Here is a 16,354-nt window from a genome sequence, read left to right as displayed (position 1 = left end):
ATTTATCCGGTTGCGATATTATACAATAAAGAAACAAGGCAAGCTTCTTAGACGTAAAACCTTGCTAACAGCAAAAGAAAGGAGAGGACAAGAGAATGCGAATCCATTTTTCAGCTGTTCTCTTTTTCTTCTTTCATTTATTCATTCAGTGCACCTTCCTGTCTTAACACGCTTGATAACCTGACCTTTGAACAAACTCCTTCAAAACAAAACTCCCCATTTGTTCGCCCTATTGCTGGAAGAAAGAAGCGGCGGCGATCATTTTAACTTCGTCTATCTGTCTTTATTTAATAAAAGCGCCCAGTCCAAACTGATGAAAGTAATAACTGTAACTTTATCCAGAGGGAAAAATAACTAACTCCCGTAGTAATGAAGAGAGTCTGAAAGGCTCTCTTTAAAAATAAAGGCAAATACGGTTGAAACAAGTGTTCTTGCTGGGAAATTGTGGAAAGGTATTTGTAAAGTGAAATCGGAAGAGAGTTTTTGATTGCGGCTGGCGTGAGTCTGGAAAGAACACTGTACAATAGAAAGTATAGATGTCTTTGTGTACATTTATGCTGTAAGGGTGCGTCGCAGAAAACCGATAGCGCACTGGCGAACATGATGTGGCCTCACAGACGTGTATCGGTCTCGACTAAGTTGGTTTTTCTTTTTTCGCTTTTTTGCGCTCTATATCGCAGGAGCTCTACGGCACAGACTACAGTGGTTTCTCGGACCCTTTCGTCAGGGTGCAGCTCTTGCCCAGTTTCAAAAAGGTAGCCGACTCGACCGAAAATTCGCTTCGATATACCTGCCTGTACTAGTTACCTTTAGCGCAACTGCCAAGCGCAACCACCACCGGCATGCGCAGGATTTTGTTCTTAATATCCAGGCCAAACAAAATCAGTTCCATTAGAGATTAAAGCGTAAATTATTTTTGAGTTGTGATTTCTGCAAGGTATGGCTATTATTTCTATTTTTTATTGCTCTTAACAAAAGTTTGTCATTTCGATGGCAATTCGAAGTATAGCATTACTTTCCTCGTGCTCAAAAATACAAATCGTTGTGTTTACACGAATATCTGTTCGGCTGAGTTGCAGATCATAAAATGAGTAAGATAACATCCACATTCTGGTAATGTAGAAAGAGATCCATAAAACGTCAGGAAATAGCTCATTTCTTCTCGCACCCTGCAGGGCGACACGAAACAAACGAAGACTCTGCACAAAACCGTGAATCCGGAATTCAACGAGACGCTCGTGTTCCACGCGGACAGCGCCATCGACGAAAGAAAGCTCAAGTACGTGCGCCAACTTAGGCCAGCTTAAAGAGTTTTCAAACGCTAATTTTTTCACATGCAGTGTCTCGAAGTACAATACAAAATTCAAAAGTGAAGAAGAAATCTGTTCTACTCTTTGGTTCCGATAGCCTTGAAGTTCACAATATAGCACTGCTTCTTAAAAAGAATTTTTAAATTTTGTTCACTTAATGTTAGGAAATCAACCGTCTTTTCATAGTGCTCTATCGGGTAAATGATGTCCGCTTTTATCGCTCAGTCAACTTGCTCAGAACTCGAATACTCTATTTCAACGCCTTTAAATGAAACATATGTAGTAGTTTATGTTTGAAACACCTGGTACAATTAACTTCACCAATGACATCGCGAGTGACGTTGCGATGGCAGTAACAGAAGGCTTCACTTAAGACGCTTTTATTTCTGAAAATACCTGCATAATGACGCCAATGGAATGCAACAAATAAGCGCGGTTTTTATTTGTTCACCTTCTTCTCCAGCTTTGTGAAATAAACCAACAATGGGTAAACATAGATAAACTCGAGCAACACATCAACCTGAAATATCTAATCAGAATATGATCAGCGTACACGCCTGGTTAGATAAGTGATCCCATTTTTGCTAACTTGTTTGTGAACGGAAAGAAATGCGGGTCGCAGGCTCACCGTCTTGGACGAATACCGGTTCGGCACATGCCCCCTCGGTTCCACCACGGTTCCCCTGTCGCTCCTCACGCCCAACCAGATGTGCTGGCTCAACGCAGCCCTGGACGGGAGCCGCCAGGTATAGCGCGCTGTTTCTGTTGAAAATGAGCCCCCTGCCCCTGAGGCGCTCGCGGTAGTGCTTATTTATAGGGCTCCTTGATACTCAACTGCCATTTACCTTTCGTGTACGTGGCCACTGTCTTCAAAAGTGGTTGGGTAAAGATAACTAAAAGGTAGGAGCCGCGCCACAGCAACTCGCGTGCTAGTTGCTTTCATACGTTCCTATTACTGTCAGTCTCGGCCAAATAATGACGCTGTATACAAGCTGTTAAGGTGAGGTTAGGCTTATGGTGGTGATCAAACAAATTCCCAGCGCGGAATACTCGAACCAAATTTAGTTTTGCAAGTTACCGTCAAACTGATTACTGTTGTGAAGGTTAGCCAGTTATTGCAGTCAAGTCTTTTTGTGGCTAGATGGCATATAAAGAAACATTACAACGAAAAAGTAGCCATCCCCTTTGGAAGCTCCCACATAAGACCATATACTTGCTACTTCGTTTTAACGAAGTAAAGTTTTTTTACGACTCGATAATACGAACTTCGATAGAATTTCACTGGCCATGTTGCACTGATTACAATGATTTGTAAGGGTAATGGTGTAATGGGGAAATTGGTAATGGTAATGTAATGGTGTGAAGAAGACAATGCCGTTGCTATTCCATGCAGAAACCTGCAGTTGCCGCGCGCAACACTGTCGACCACCGCACATAACATGACTACAAAGTTTCCCACTTGCGGTGAGAGCGTTTCTGCAGACTCCAGGCGTGGCTGGGCACTGATTGGCCGGCCTGTAGTATGACTCAGCACTTTACGAAGTGACGCTACGGAAGGTGTAGTACAGACATTGCACACAATCACGGCTCATAGTCGTATTATGACTCATGACTCACGGTAATAACGCTCTCGCATTCTAATGCGTAAGCAGTCTTAAGTATCTGCGTTTCGATTAAAAAGACACTCAAGTGTTTATGATAAACAAACACGAATGCGAAAGTATAAACGGCGGATATAAAAAATAAAATTTCAACGCTTAGTATATATGTTGGTTTACCGCGAGGTGCAATTTCTCTAGTGTTACGGCTGCAGTACGGCAGAAGTGAAATAAACCAGCCACGATAAAATAAAGGAAGCAAAGCTATAATTGTTGCAACAAGCCCTTACATAGGCATAAGCGGTCGTTTCCATGAAAATGGCGCAAGCACACGATCGCCGACGTTGTGGCTGGTTTTCCATAATACAAAAACGGGCGTTATTATCTGTGGTACACATTGCTGGGTTTATTTAGCCTAATTATTAACTGCATTGTATTTACAGCTATCTTATTACACTGAGGTGTAATGTTGACAAAGACTGTGCATATGAGTTAATGACACATTCTGCATGCGACTTAGACGGCGCGGCATTTATTGTGTTCATAAAGCTCTATGAGCTACTTTACTAATCATATGTCGTATCCATGACGTCAGTCTTTGCAGGCAGCATAATGCCATTTAGAAAATGGGACTACCATATGAAAAAATTTGGTTTTAGATTGTTCAGCAGTGTTTCTAGGCTCCGCAGCAGGGCATTTATTACTTTGGGGATGGAGCCTTCGAATGATGCAATAACAACTGTTGAAAAAGTAAGTAGGCTGTCCCTTTAGTCGCGTAATTGGTTACTAAAAGCTGCGAAACATCCTAGATTATTAACACATAATATTAGGGCAGTGCCTTTCAGCTGGATGAGCATGCATTTGGTACTCGTCACCGGCTGTCAGTCGCAGTTATGGTGGTCCTTCGTTTGCACCGTGTTCTCCAGTTGGCCCGGCCGCCATTTGTGAATGGGCTCTCTGTCGTCCCGCCTGCGCAGGTTCGTGATGAAGGCTGCCCGATCAGCGCCGATCGTCCTCGGGTACTGGTGTCCCTGATGCACGCCAGCGGCCGCGGTCAGCTCATCGTGGGCCTGGTGCGATGCGTTCGCCTCCTACGGAGGGACCGAACACCCACGGCTCCGTTCGTCCGACTGTAAGGAGACCAATGAAGCCACATCTCTCTAATCACATACACCAGTCGTGAAACTATACGCCTGAAAACCGTGTATTTTTTTGCTTGAGGCCGCTTTAAATAGAGTTGCATGTATGCTGGATGATGTCTAGGAGCGCCCCCTTTGAAACGGTGTGGTGACGAGTGCCACCATAATTAATCTTATATATATATATATATATATATATATATATATATATATATATATATATATATATATATATATATATATATATATATATATATATATATATATATATATATATATATATATATATATATATATATATATGAAGGAAAGAAGCCAACAGTCGGCGAGGCCAAGGAAAGCGTTGGGGATGGTATGTTTATGTTATTTTTTTTTTTTTTTTTTTTTTTTTAATGTTTACTTCGATAACCACAGAAATTAGTAATGTAATCTGTTTAGGGGAAAGATAATTAGACACAAAGTAGAAGAAAAAACAACGTGCCGATGGTGGGATCCGAACCCACGACCTCCGAATAACGCGTCCGGTGCTCTACCAACTGAGCTACATCGGCCGCTGTCCCCCCTGCTACTTTCTTGGGTATTTATGTTGTCTGTATACGAACCTTGTGTTAATTGGTCGCCTGTGCTGCTTCTTGCCTTGCATAGCCACCGCATCACCAGGCTATCATCTGGTTGGACTCGCCATCCTTCGCCGTTTCTGGTGCCTTACGTGCCTCCTCGCTCAGTCGCTTCTCTTTTGTGCTCTACTGTCCATTCAACGTCCCTTGCTACTTTATCGGCCTGAAGCGGCTTACAATCACCCGCTCTGTTTCAGCCTAACCTGTCGTGCCAGCTTCTCGTTTTCTCACTCACCGCCAGTATGACGGATCTTTTTTAAACCCTGCCTCCGTGGTATCCCTGGTTAAGGTGCTTGACTATCCTGTGCTGAAAGATGAGGGATCGAAACGTGGCCGCGGCTGCTGCTTTTCGATGGGGGCGAAAAGCAATGCGCCCATGTGCTGCGCGACCTCAGTGCACGTTAAAGGACCTCAGGTGGTCAAAATTTCCGGAACCCTCCACTACGGCGTCTCCAATAGCCTGAGTCGCTTTGGAATGTTAAACCCCATGAGCCAGCCAAGGAGACCTATTTTTTTTAAAGAAAACGAAATATAGATTTGTTTTGCCCTATGATTATTTTAGGGGCCACGGCGGATACCCAGAGGCAGAATGCTTCAATTAGTTTGCTAATTGATTATATATGCTAATTAACTTTCTTAATCTTTATTTTATGGGGCACGTTGTATTTACCGAATTGAAGCTCGTCCTCCATATTTTATTGCAAGGTCCACAAATGCTGGCCTGATAGGAAATTTCACACCGTAATCCAGCGCCAGTGGACGCGTCCGGCGTCGATCGTTCTGAAGTGCAACAACTGCGCGCTTGGGCAGCGACGGGGGGGGGGGGGGGGGGGGGGGGGGCTATCAGCGGTGTCGCGGCCGTTATCACCTGAGGCCATCTGGTTCTCAGGTGATAACAGCAAAGGGACGATATCGCCCGGTGGAGAAATATACGTCTCACGCGCTGTGTTACTGTGTGAAGCAGTGTGTCAGGCTCGCATTTATTAGCATGTAACGCGCTGCACAATTTTTTAATGAAATTTCATTCCTCGCCTATGCTATTTGGAGAACGAGCTCCAATTATCAAAGTATGCATACCCCTAAAATTAAATTTAAAAGCTAGTTAATTATTATATTTAGGTAATCAGCAAATGAATTTAAACAGTCTGCCCTGTGTCCGCCGTACACCGCAATATAGTTGCAGGTCTGAAATAAACCTTAAGTCAGTTACTTTTGTCTTAAGATTTTGGATATTCTAAAATAAAAAGTTCTGAGAGCACTGCAGAATCTTCAGTGGAGAAATGCGAAAGCCTGAGCTTTGCTGCTGTACACGGCACATCACACGCCCTTTGTATAGGCGTGTCTATCAAGCCCAGGGCTCGTGCCGCACAGTGGGAATTTCAATTCCTTAGTCCGCATTCATTGCAGTGCTCCTGAAAGTGTGGGATTGTTCGCGACCCCTACATTGCTATGGAGACGGAAGAAACGCTAGACAAGGAGAACACATCTCGTGAAATCTCAGGAAAGATCTGGTAAACAGACCTCGCGCAAGCGAGATTTTCATCATGAGACGAGAAAAGCTTTCGCCTTGAAACACCAATTATATTCACAGATACAAAGTAACAAAGAATGCAAGTGTTTGGGAGTCACTTTTTGAGATTAAGCGGCCGTTAGCGGCGAGCGTTTGCTGGAAGCCTTCTTTGACGGAGTCTGAAAATATGTCCCCCATGGCGCGCCTCTTTGTTATCGCACAGTTTGATTATTGTCTGGTGTCAAAGCTTTCAAATCGCACAAACCACCGGCTCTTCAAAAGTGTACTGCGTTTATATGTTCTAAATCATTGTCACTAGGCCTGGTGAGCTACGCCAATATAAAATAGAGAAGTGTTGAAAGGTGGTCGCAAAAGTGCTATTCGTGCCATGTTGGTGCTTGCGATAGGGTACAGATACTTCCACACTTGCAATGTATGCTGGCAGAATATGCACAGGCATGCACAGGCACCTCGATGGTTCTTCCTCATAACTACAACCTGTTTGTGATCTTGTAACGAGACTTGGCGCGAGGAAAGCAGGAAGAAGTGATAAACACGGGATGAGTGATCGTGCTGCTAATATCTAGTCCTAATTTATAGCTCCCTCAGCCTCATATTAAAAATATTGAGCTACAAGCAGGCACAAACTTTCGCTTTGCTTACAGCCGCTCCACTGTGCTAAATCTTCAAGAAATGTGCTTACAGACGGCGCGCTTTTTATCTTGTTGTAACATGCAGAAACCTTAAGCCCGATAGCGGACATCCCGGTTGGAAGACGTCAGCCAAGAAAAAGACTGCAGACCCCGAATATAACGAGGTGAGTGAATCTTCCCCACGATGGGAGAACGCGTTGTTTACTACCTTCGTAATGGTTCTCAAGGCAGCACTTGTTCATGCACTCTACATCTGTCATCCATGCATAAACAGACATGAAAGAAATGTTTGCTGTTCGGACTGCCGAACAGAGTTATCAGACGTAAGGAGCAGCCGCAAAAGTAGCAGCACACACACATGTGTGTGCAAGTTCATGTCCGATGTATGTTTCGAAGTTAAGCTTAATCTACACCTTCTTTCAGCTGAGGAGGATAGAAAGACAAGGACCTTGTTAAAATACAAGCCATGGTTTCTAAATTCACTGGCGGCAAGCAGATGTCTTCAGTTCTGCTTGCTGGAAAGTCACCTCTAATCTAAAATATTTGCATAAATCATTTGTGCACATAAACAACATTAGCATATATAAATCTTAAGTACACCTGTGCTCAGAACTGTTCAATGAAAGGTCGCTTCTGTCATGTACCTGCCTAAATGTATACCTTTTTTTTTTGTGGCATTAACGGTGCTGGCCTGCGTACAAGTGAGTCACGTGTGTAAGTTTTGCCCCTATACACTACTTAGCGGAATGTCACTAACACTAAGGCTTAGCGTTACAGCTGGGTCATTTGTGATGTCCAGCCGAGACAGGGGTGTTATTACCGATCGATCTGGTCTTCGGTGCTGCAATTTTTCCATCCGATGTGCAGGAGCTCGCCCTAGGTTTGCAGCCAAACGGAGACCTCACCAAGCACTTCCTGCAAATCACGGCTTGGGACAAGGACAGTGGAAAACCGGACGAATACCTGGGTGAGGAGGATGTGGCCGTAGTAAGAAACAGCAGCTCACTTTATGAAACGGGCCCTGCTTCTAGCTGCGCTCATTACTTGAACTCTCACATGATACATGAGGGGAGCTTTCATAAGCATATAACTCGCGTGGTTGTTTCGTGACATCTGTGTAATTGGAGCATAACGCCGAAAAAATTATTAATGAAGCTTTCATTGCACAGCTATAAAGCATAACGCCACTGGCATGAGCGAAATGGTGCACAACGATAAGATCCACGTAAAGAAAAACGCGTGGAGGCCTTTGCTCCCGTCTTAGAAACACTCTAAATCGCTTGAAAAATATCACTTCACTTCGATAAGGAGCTCAGAGGTGTTAGAGAACACATAACCGGTTCTTCGGCACTAAATGTACAAGTTAGTGAAACGAAGTCATCGCATTTTTACCCCGGACTATTTGCTTTACGCACTTCGACAGGACATTACATCTTAGTCTCAGGTCGACCTCCGCAGATCACGAGGCTTGGAACCATGCCCGTCGCTACTTGCAGGCAAGCAACTCACCGTATAGTCATTCAGCTAGTATGGCTCACTCAGTCAGCTCACTCTTCTCCTTATATTCGCAAACAGACATGGCAGCAATTGAATTACAGTAATTAAATTACTGCAATTTAATTACGTTTCCCGGTTATTTGTAATGTAATGAACTACTTTTACGGTCTGCTAATTTAGTAATGTAATAAATTATATTTTGGCAGTAATTTTACAAAAACTAGTTAGTTTCTTTCAAAATTATTTTTACTAAAGTGCACCACTGCTCCTTCAATAGACGACTCTGTAGAGTGCCGCAAAAACAGGAACGACGGGCAGCAAGCTAGGGCTAGAGTAACAGATCGGCAAAATGAGACAGAATTTACAAGAACTCTGCGTCTGAGATCTCCTGTGTCTTGTGTAGCCGGGTCGCTTAGTACAGTTGCAACTGTTCCTTAAGCAGCAGGGTGTAAGGCGTCAAGGAGCTGCCGAAGGGACAGATGATGCCAGACCGCCGGGGTTCAAAACTAGCTGGAAGCGCGTATAGTCACACTCCCTGTTGTGCCAGCTAGGGCACAGTGGTGCCTGGTTACACTCGTCACTATGGGCGAGGTAGGGTGGGTGGGTGACGAGACAAGCTGAAGGCTCCATGGCGGCGTGAGCATTACTGGATGCAAGGTGCCGAAGTTGATTCTTGGGACCACGGAAGCAATAACCTAGCTTCTTCGGGGTCTTCAAACGGCGGAGACTGCTCGGGGCCAGCAAGACGCTGGGTATGATAGTCATTTCACGAGCGTGCGACCATGCTTCTGTTTTTGTTGTTTTGTTGCCGTTTTTTATTTTGTAATGGCACGTGATGTAGGAAAGCGGGTGAGAATGGTTATCTGGGGCATAATTTGACGGGAATAGAGGAAAGACCCTTTGCGTCGCGGCCAGAGAGAAGTGGTTCTTTTGTTTACTAGCTTCAGTTAGTTTTTGCACAGATGAAAACTAGAAAGTAATTGTAAAGTAATCGAATTATTCAGCAGAAGTAACCGTAACGCAATTTCATTATCTTGTGGAGCTATAATTCGTAATGTAATTTAATTACATTCCTATGATTTTATCAAAGCAATTAGTAATGTAATTTAATTCATTTTGAAAGTAATTATGCCATGTATGCTCACAAACATGCTCACTCACAGACTCATTCACGCGCTCATAGCGGCCTGCTTCTGCATTCATTCGCAAGTTCTTTCTCTCACGCACACTTAGCCACTGACTGACTGACTGACTGACTGACTGACTGACTGACTGACTGACTGACTGACTGACTGACTGACTGACTGACTGACTGACTGACTGACTGACTGACTGACTGACTGACTGACTGACTGACTCACTCACTCACTCACTCACTCACTCACTCACTCACTCACTCACTCACTCACTCACTCACTCACTCACTCACTCACTCACTCACTCACTCACTCACTCACTCACTCACTCACTCACTCACTCACTCACTCACTCACTCACTCACTCACTCACTCACTCACTCACTCACTCACTCACTCACTCACTCACTCACTCACTCACTCACTCACTCACTCACTCACTCACTCACTCACTCACTCACTCACTCACTCACTCACTCACTCACTCACTCACTCACTCACTCACTCACTCACTCACTCACTCACTCACTCACTCACTCACTCACTCACTCACTCACTCACTCACTCACTCACTCACTCACTCACTCACTCACTCACTCACTCACTCACTCACTCACTCACTCACTCACTCACTCACTCACTCACTCACTCACTCACTCACTCACTCACTCACTCACTCACTCACTCACTCACTCACTCACTCACTCACTCACTCACTCACTCACTCACTCACTCACTCACTCACTCACTCACTCACTCACTCACTCACTCACTCACTCACTCACTCACTCACTCACTCACTCACTCACTCACTCACTCACTCACTCACTCACTCACTCACTCACTCACTCACTCACTCACTCACTCACTCACTCACTCACTCACTCACTCACTCACTCACTCACTCACTCACTCACTCACTCACTCACTCACTCACTCACTCACTCACTCACTCACTCACTCACTCACTCACTCACTCACTTAGACTTCCTATCTCATTCACTCACATCCCCCCAGGTGGCATCGAGCTCGGACTACACTGCAAGCGGGACCAGCTGCAGCACTGGACGGACGTGATGCGGTTTCCCGACCAGCGCTTCGAGCGCTGGCACCCCTTGGTCGACGTGCCGCTGGTGCCTTGACGAGCGCGCCAGCCTCGCTCCTGCCTCTACGCCCTGAGAAAGTTCGCCTGTCCCTTGGTGCCGGGACGGGGCCGGAGACAGCACTGATATACCACTGTTCACCGAATCGGGCTTTAAGTACACAGCAATTCGTTCAAGCCATTGCGGCCTCTGTCCCAACTAGGACGCTGCAGTCGGCCACCAGAAATTGCTTAAGTTAGAGCGGAGAATCTTAATCAATGCTCAGGATGAAAGCGCAAGAGAAATAGCGATGGCATATAGCATCGGAAATTCTCTGGAAAGGCTCACGGGGAGGCTGATACCACCATTTTATCTGTATATGGAAGCTGGTATGACGCTTTCCAGGAACTTCAGGTATCGAGGCTGCGTTGTAGCTCTGCCATTTTTGTGTATGCAGTGACGGCAAAGATGACAATTTCCACCGCAGATCACTGCAAACCGGGTTTTAGGATTGTAGCGTAGGCCCTCGCTTCGTCGCCGTGGAAGACAGACATAGGCTGTGGGTAGGATTGAATCACAACGTAGCAGGAGAACAGGCAAACCGCATTCCAAGAAATAGATAAAGAACAAGCATATACCGCGACGTTGCTTCTGTCAACCAAGCACGCACTTTGGTTCTTTGCCGCATACCACTGCACAGGAAGCAGCTACCTCACTAGCGACACCAGAAACCTAATAGTGTCCCCGAGTATTCTGTAATTCAGGCTACAGCACAATAGCGTGGGAGTCCAAGGTGACAGAAAACTTGTCAGCTTTTTTTTTTTTTTTTCTCAAGTGACTGAAACTTTGTAGAGAAACTATAGGTGAAGGGAAGCAGGAATGAAGGTCGCCAGTGCCAGGTTACTAAGCCGCCAAAGTTTAAACTACCACAAACCGCTACACCTTAGCCTCCAGAAGCGCATACACAGATGGTTTCGATAGGCTTGGTTACTCAGAGAAACCGGAGCGTGCGCTGTATACGGTAGGGCTAATACATTACACTATAAAAGTTTCGTAGCTTTCAGAAAGGCTTTTGGTGCTGGATGCAGCCACACTGAAAAATAGGCAAATTAAATATAAAGATTCGTTCACTACTGCAGGCGGTTATCTCAGGTTGACACATCATCGCGTACAGTACGAGCCTTCGGAACATATTTTGATCTTTCACTCTCCGAGAACGGTTGAAAGCAGCGTAAACTGGCTTCAGCAGAATGACAGTTGCTTTCCTTTCAGCAGTCCTAGACTTCTGCTCGTATATGTAAGGAGCGCAACTATAGCGGTCTGGCTGCTCACCTTCTATACTCGTCTCTTCTCTGTGCTCAGCGTCGCGAGAGGCAGCCATCGATGCATCTATAACACACTGTACGCTTTGCTCGGGTCTTAGTCTTATGCTCGTTCAAGTACGATCGAGAGTTCGGGGTTACTTCTTATTGGCCAGGAGCGTTGCGGCAAACGGGCTGCCGTGTGCACTGGATTTCGGCACGCCTACACAGACATTGTCGTTATGTGGAAAAGCATTTCTCTCTAACAATTTTGTCGTCTCCGTGGATGAGGAGGAGGAGTTGTGGAGGGGGGAGGTGTGCTCATTGTATAGGGCAAGGGTCGCGTGTCGCCGAAGAAGCGTCGGTGCTCGTGCTTCAGCACAGGCTCGCTGCTCTTTATCATCGTGGGGCAAAGCGGAATAGTTGTGTACGTTTTAAACTTGTGACTTTAATTCTCCATGCTTGTTTTAAAAAAAGCAGACACGAAAGTTCGTAAAGTCCGGTAGACTCCAAGAACAGCATAGGATCCGGCAACCCTGTGTAAGGAGCAAGTCATCACGCTTACTGTTGGTTTTATATTACGGTGCCATGGCACCTGTAACTACTTAGCTTGTGCTATATGTTACAATGCGCTTGTTGCAGAAGTTCGAGGCTGAAATTTAGTATGACATCGCTGGTTTTTTTTGGCCAGTCCTATTTTTCGCTGGTCGCAAGCATTTATTACCAGGCGAGATCTTTACATTATGGTTACGATATGTATTCAAAGCGGCTGTTTCCGCCGCCTGTTTACCTGACAGACCATTCGTTATGTTAGTTTCTGACGCGATCATTCGTGCTTCATCTAGTTACAAGTCTTTGCCGTCAGCGTAGTGTCACTACGACAGAAGCATTCATCAATCGAGCATCAACAATAGAATGATTCCAGGAAAGCATTGATTATCAATAATAAATTAGCTGTTGCATCAAGGTTTAGTTTAATTCTTTAGTTAAATCCAAATCATATAAAATCAAAAGTTCAGTGGCTCGTACAGCACGGTACATGTGCCTCGGACAACATGTAACCTACGGGGGCAAAGGTTACAAAGTGGATTTCGCGAGAAGGTTACCGAAGCTATAGGGATGGAAGAGTCAGGTCAAGATATGGTATTAGAATGTTTGAACCTCGAGGTTGAACAGAACAGTTTGGAGATCAGAGGGCGAAACATTTCTCCTGCAGCGCACAGGAGCTAGCTGGTGATTAACGGTGATGATGATTATTATTATCATGAGAATGATAATAATCATCATCATGAGAATGATAATAATCATTAGAATGTCTGTTGACAGTTCAGCTGCGATTTCCCAAAACCATAGCCTGAGTCACTTCCGGGAGTTAAACTCCATATACTGCTGCTAATTATTTACAGAAACAAGACTAACCTTGGAACGTTTTCAGCCTTTTCCGTCTGGAGGATAGCTGTGGAAGTCAGCAAGCCCAGAAATTGTATAAAGATCTCTTTTCGTGGTTTCCACGCTGTAGTACTTATCAAGTTTGCATTGTTTGTTTGCGTCACATTTTCCTATTACAGACTTTCAGTGCACATAACATTAAGCGAAATTAAGGTATAATGCTAAACGTATCATACATAATTATGTTTATTATGTTAGTATCGAATTTCACGATAACTACGCAATGTAGAAATTAGGCGCAAAATTACATATTTACATTTTGAAGCGGCTACACCCTTATAAGGAATGTAGTTATCCTTAAACTGAAATAGAAATGCGCTTTCGCGACAACACCTCTCTGTATATGAGCATTTGTCGAACAAGCGAACGGCCTTATTATTCACAAAAAGAAATCAGGGACCACAGTTGCAAACCAGGAATCTTAACGCTTGCCAAACTCGAAATCTATTCCGCAGCCGGCCATGGCGGACATCTCATTAGATCATGCCGCAACTGCCCCAAGTAAACACCACGGGGCGGCACTGAACACATGCTAAGATTTGCTGGGCATGATGACCGTTGTGTACTGTGCTTAACACTCCGTACACAGTAAACGTTGGTACATTTAGTCGCCGCAATGTGGTGCCACTTACAGGGAGCGATGGTTTACGTCACAGCGGAAGCTGCTGCGTAGCTGCAAATATTTCACGGGGCCTCGATAACCTCCCCCCTGAATCAATTATCTAGGCACTCTGGAATGCCGCTCTGTAAATCAGGAATTCACAGAGGAACAAAAAGCTAAAATTAGTTTTTCCATCCACAAAAGCATTATCAATAGGCTAGTTTGTCGTTGCTGTTGCTCATTTCTGTTGTTGAAGACAAAAGTGAAGATTGGTTGCGCTTGTCGTCTTGTGCTGTGCCCTATTTATTTTGTTAGCGCACCTCTACCTGTTCTTCCATTCCCTGTGTTGTATCGCTGTATGTTCAGCTTCCTCCTTCTCTGACACTCAATAACCGTACGGAGCGCGGACAACGGGCTTATGAATAATGCAGAAAAAAAGCAGCAATCGAGGAGTGTGATTTGTTACAACCAACTCACGTTTTTAGTATTGATACCAAGGATATCCTTGTCCAAACATTTCTGCGAACTACCGCTAAAGCTGTGCTTTATTTTGACTAATGATAGTGGCATAGTATTGTCTGGTAAACATTCCCAAAACCGACCACTTTTTGCTCCACAACCTGAAATTCAGTGTGTCTACCTCACATTACAGTCCTAAATATTTGCGTACTTACCTCAAGAACCAACGTCGGCCAGGCGCATGACCATGTTCAACCACCAATGCCTTTTCCCTTACGCGTGACGTCCGCGACAACTGTACTTTAATGTACGGGAACGCGACATGCCTCCCTTGTTGTCAAGTGATTCAGCCTTCCAATATTGTGCAGCCAGCGTAGATAGAGGCCTCAAAAGTCCCGATTAGAAAAATGCCCTCCTTGACTATCCTTCCAAAGGTTTCACCGCTCATAATGAAATATTAATTCAAAATTTGACCATGTATCTATAAGAAACCTACAACTACCAGTGAGAACAACGAGGAACGCAGTGAACCTGTGTCACGCTCAGCCAGCAAAGATTGCAAAACCAATCTCTTGTGCCCCTAAGTAGACATAGAGAGTTTCTATATTTCGCCATGTGTACAGCCTATTCGTGCGCAAAAGGCGAGCAAAAGTAAAAGAATGACAATCTCTTGTTCATACAACCGAGATGTTTCTATCTGTCAAGGAAAAGTTTCTTCTACAGTGTACAGAGTTGGTAGACAAAATTAGTTTCTTTATGAGATGGATGATGAAATGGGTATACATTTTCACGTGAAATGAGTGAAGCTTGAAATGTGTTGTCTGCTTGTTCGAGATCGCGGGACCTCTATTACTTACTGTAACTTTACACTTATACATGCACCAACGGTGACACTGTTGTGAAACTGGCCTTCTTGGTGGCAAGCGTCTGTGTGAATCCTTGAGCCACGTGAATGTTATCTCCTCTTGTATATAAAGTTCTCTATACGTGGAGAATGCGAAGTGTGCCAAAGACTGCGTGTTATATTGCCCGACGACTACCATGTGTATACTGCCACGTCTTCTTCAAAGCATTGTAAATGTTATCAAATAAACAAGGTACATGTAAATGGTTTCTTGCGTTTTTATTGCGAAAGCAATCCTACGCCAGGTTTCGGCCCGTCGCGTATTCCGTGGCCGCAGTCACGAATGACCTTGAACAGTCGCGAAGAAGGCGAAAAAAAAAAAAAAGGCGAAGGAGAAGAAGAAGAAGAAAAACGCTCAGTCACCCGCAGCTAATGCTTTCGCATCTCATATACTCATGGAAAGTTCGTTCATGTAAATCACGGCAGTGTGAGGTAACGATGACTCTCATGAGATGCAGGATTCATCGCCTAAATCTTTATTTATGTAGATGCGGAATCAGCCCCACAAACCTTTGTGAGGCTTACGGTGAGATTGAAAATATTGATCACTTCCTTCTCGCTTGCCGAAGGCTTTCACATCAGAGGATGGTGCATTTAGAAACTCCAATTGCACGCTTGGGATTTACGTTGTCGGTCCCGCTTCTACTCTTCTTCGGTGAGAGTGCGAAAGGATTTGCGTTGCCTCAAATTTGTCAGTACTTACATAACTACATCACAGCTACGGACAGATTCCCTTGCTAATTGTATTCCAAATTTACAAACTTCCACATTTTTGCTTCGTATTTTTCCTTTCAATCAATTTTGTGATCTTAAATCTTATGTTTTTGTTTAGTTGGCAATTACTTTAATGCACTAATTCAGTTTGTGTAGGACATTTGGCAGTCCACACTGAACCCTGGCCAATCCCCCTTCGTGGGTATGTGCCATATATCAAGGCAGAAGAAGAAGAATGCTGTCGCTCCATATTCGGTTCAGTAGCGTTGAACTCATCTCATTTTTTCAAAGCCCTTCAACTCAGATCCGCCGCGTGTGTACCGTGGTTAATGGGGCTCTACTGCTTAACCCAAGGACGCGGTATCATATCTCGACCACTGCCGA

The 16,354-nt window shown here is 44.6% G+C and overlaps 1 protein-coding gene across 4 annotated transcripts in view; it reads left to right on the top strand.

The window, feature by feature from the left end:
* Positions 1-15,460, top strand: part of Rph (Rabphilin) — a 123,893-nt gene extending 108,433 nt beyond the window's left edge. For all 4 annotated transcript variants that reach the window (XM_084598644.1, XM_084598642.1, XM_084598643.1 and 1 more), the window contains 7 exons: positions 681-755; positions 1,176-1,279; positions 1,933-2,056; positions 3,886-4,040; positions 6,913-6,991; positions 7,695-7,794; positions 10,478-15,460. In XM_084598644.1, the coding sequence (XP_084454770.1) occupies positions 681-755; positions 1,176-1,279; positions 1,933-2,056; positions 3,886-4,040; positions 6,913-6,991; positions 7,695-7,794; positions 10,478-10,602 (762 nt within the window). In that variant the 3' untranslated portion in view covers positions 10,603-15,460. The remainder of the gene's footprint in view (positions 1-680; positions 756-1,175; positions 1,280-1,932; positions 2,057-3,885; positions 4,041-6,912; positions 6,992-7,694; positions 7,795-10,477) is intronic.
* Positions 15,461-16,354: the final 894 nt, after the last annotated feature.

Source organism: Amblyomma maculatum, chromosome 3, assembly GCF_055883805.1.
Source record: "Amblyomma maculatum isolate TAMU_Amacu chromosome 3, ASM5588380v1, whole genome shotgun sequence".
NCBI lineage: Eukaryota > Metazoa > Arthropoda > Arachnida > Ixodida > Ixodidae > Amblyomma > Amblyomma maculatum.
Note: the sequence above shows the minus strand (reverse complement) of the source record. Positions and strands in the feature narration are given on the sequence as shown.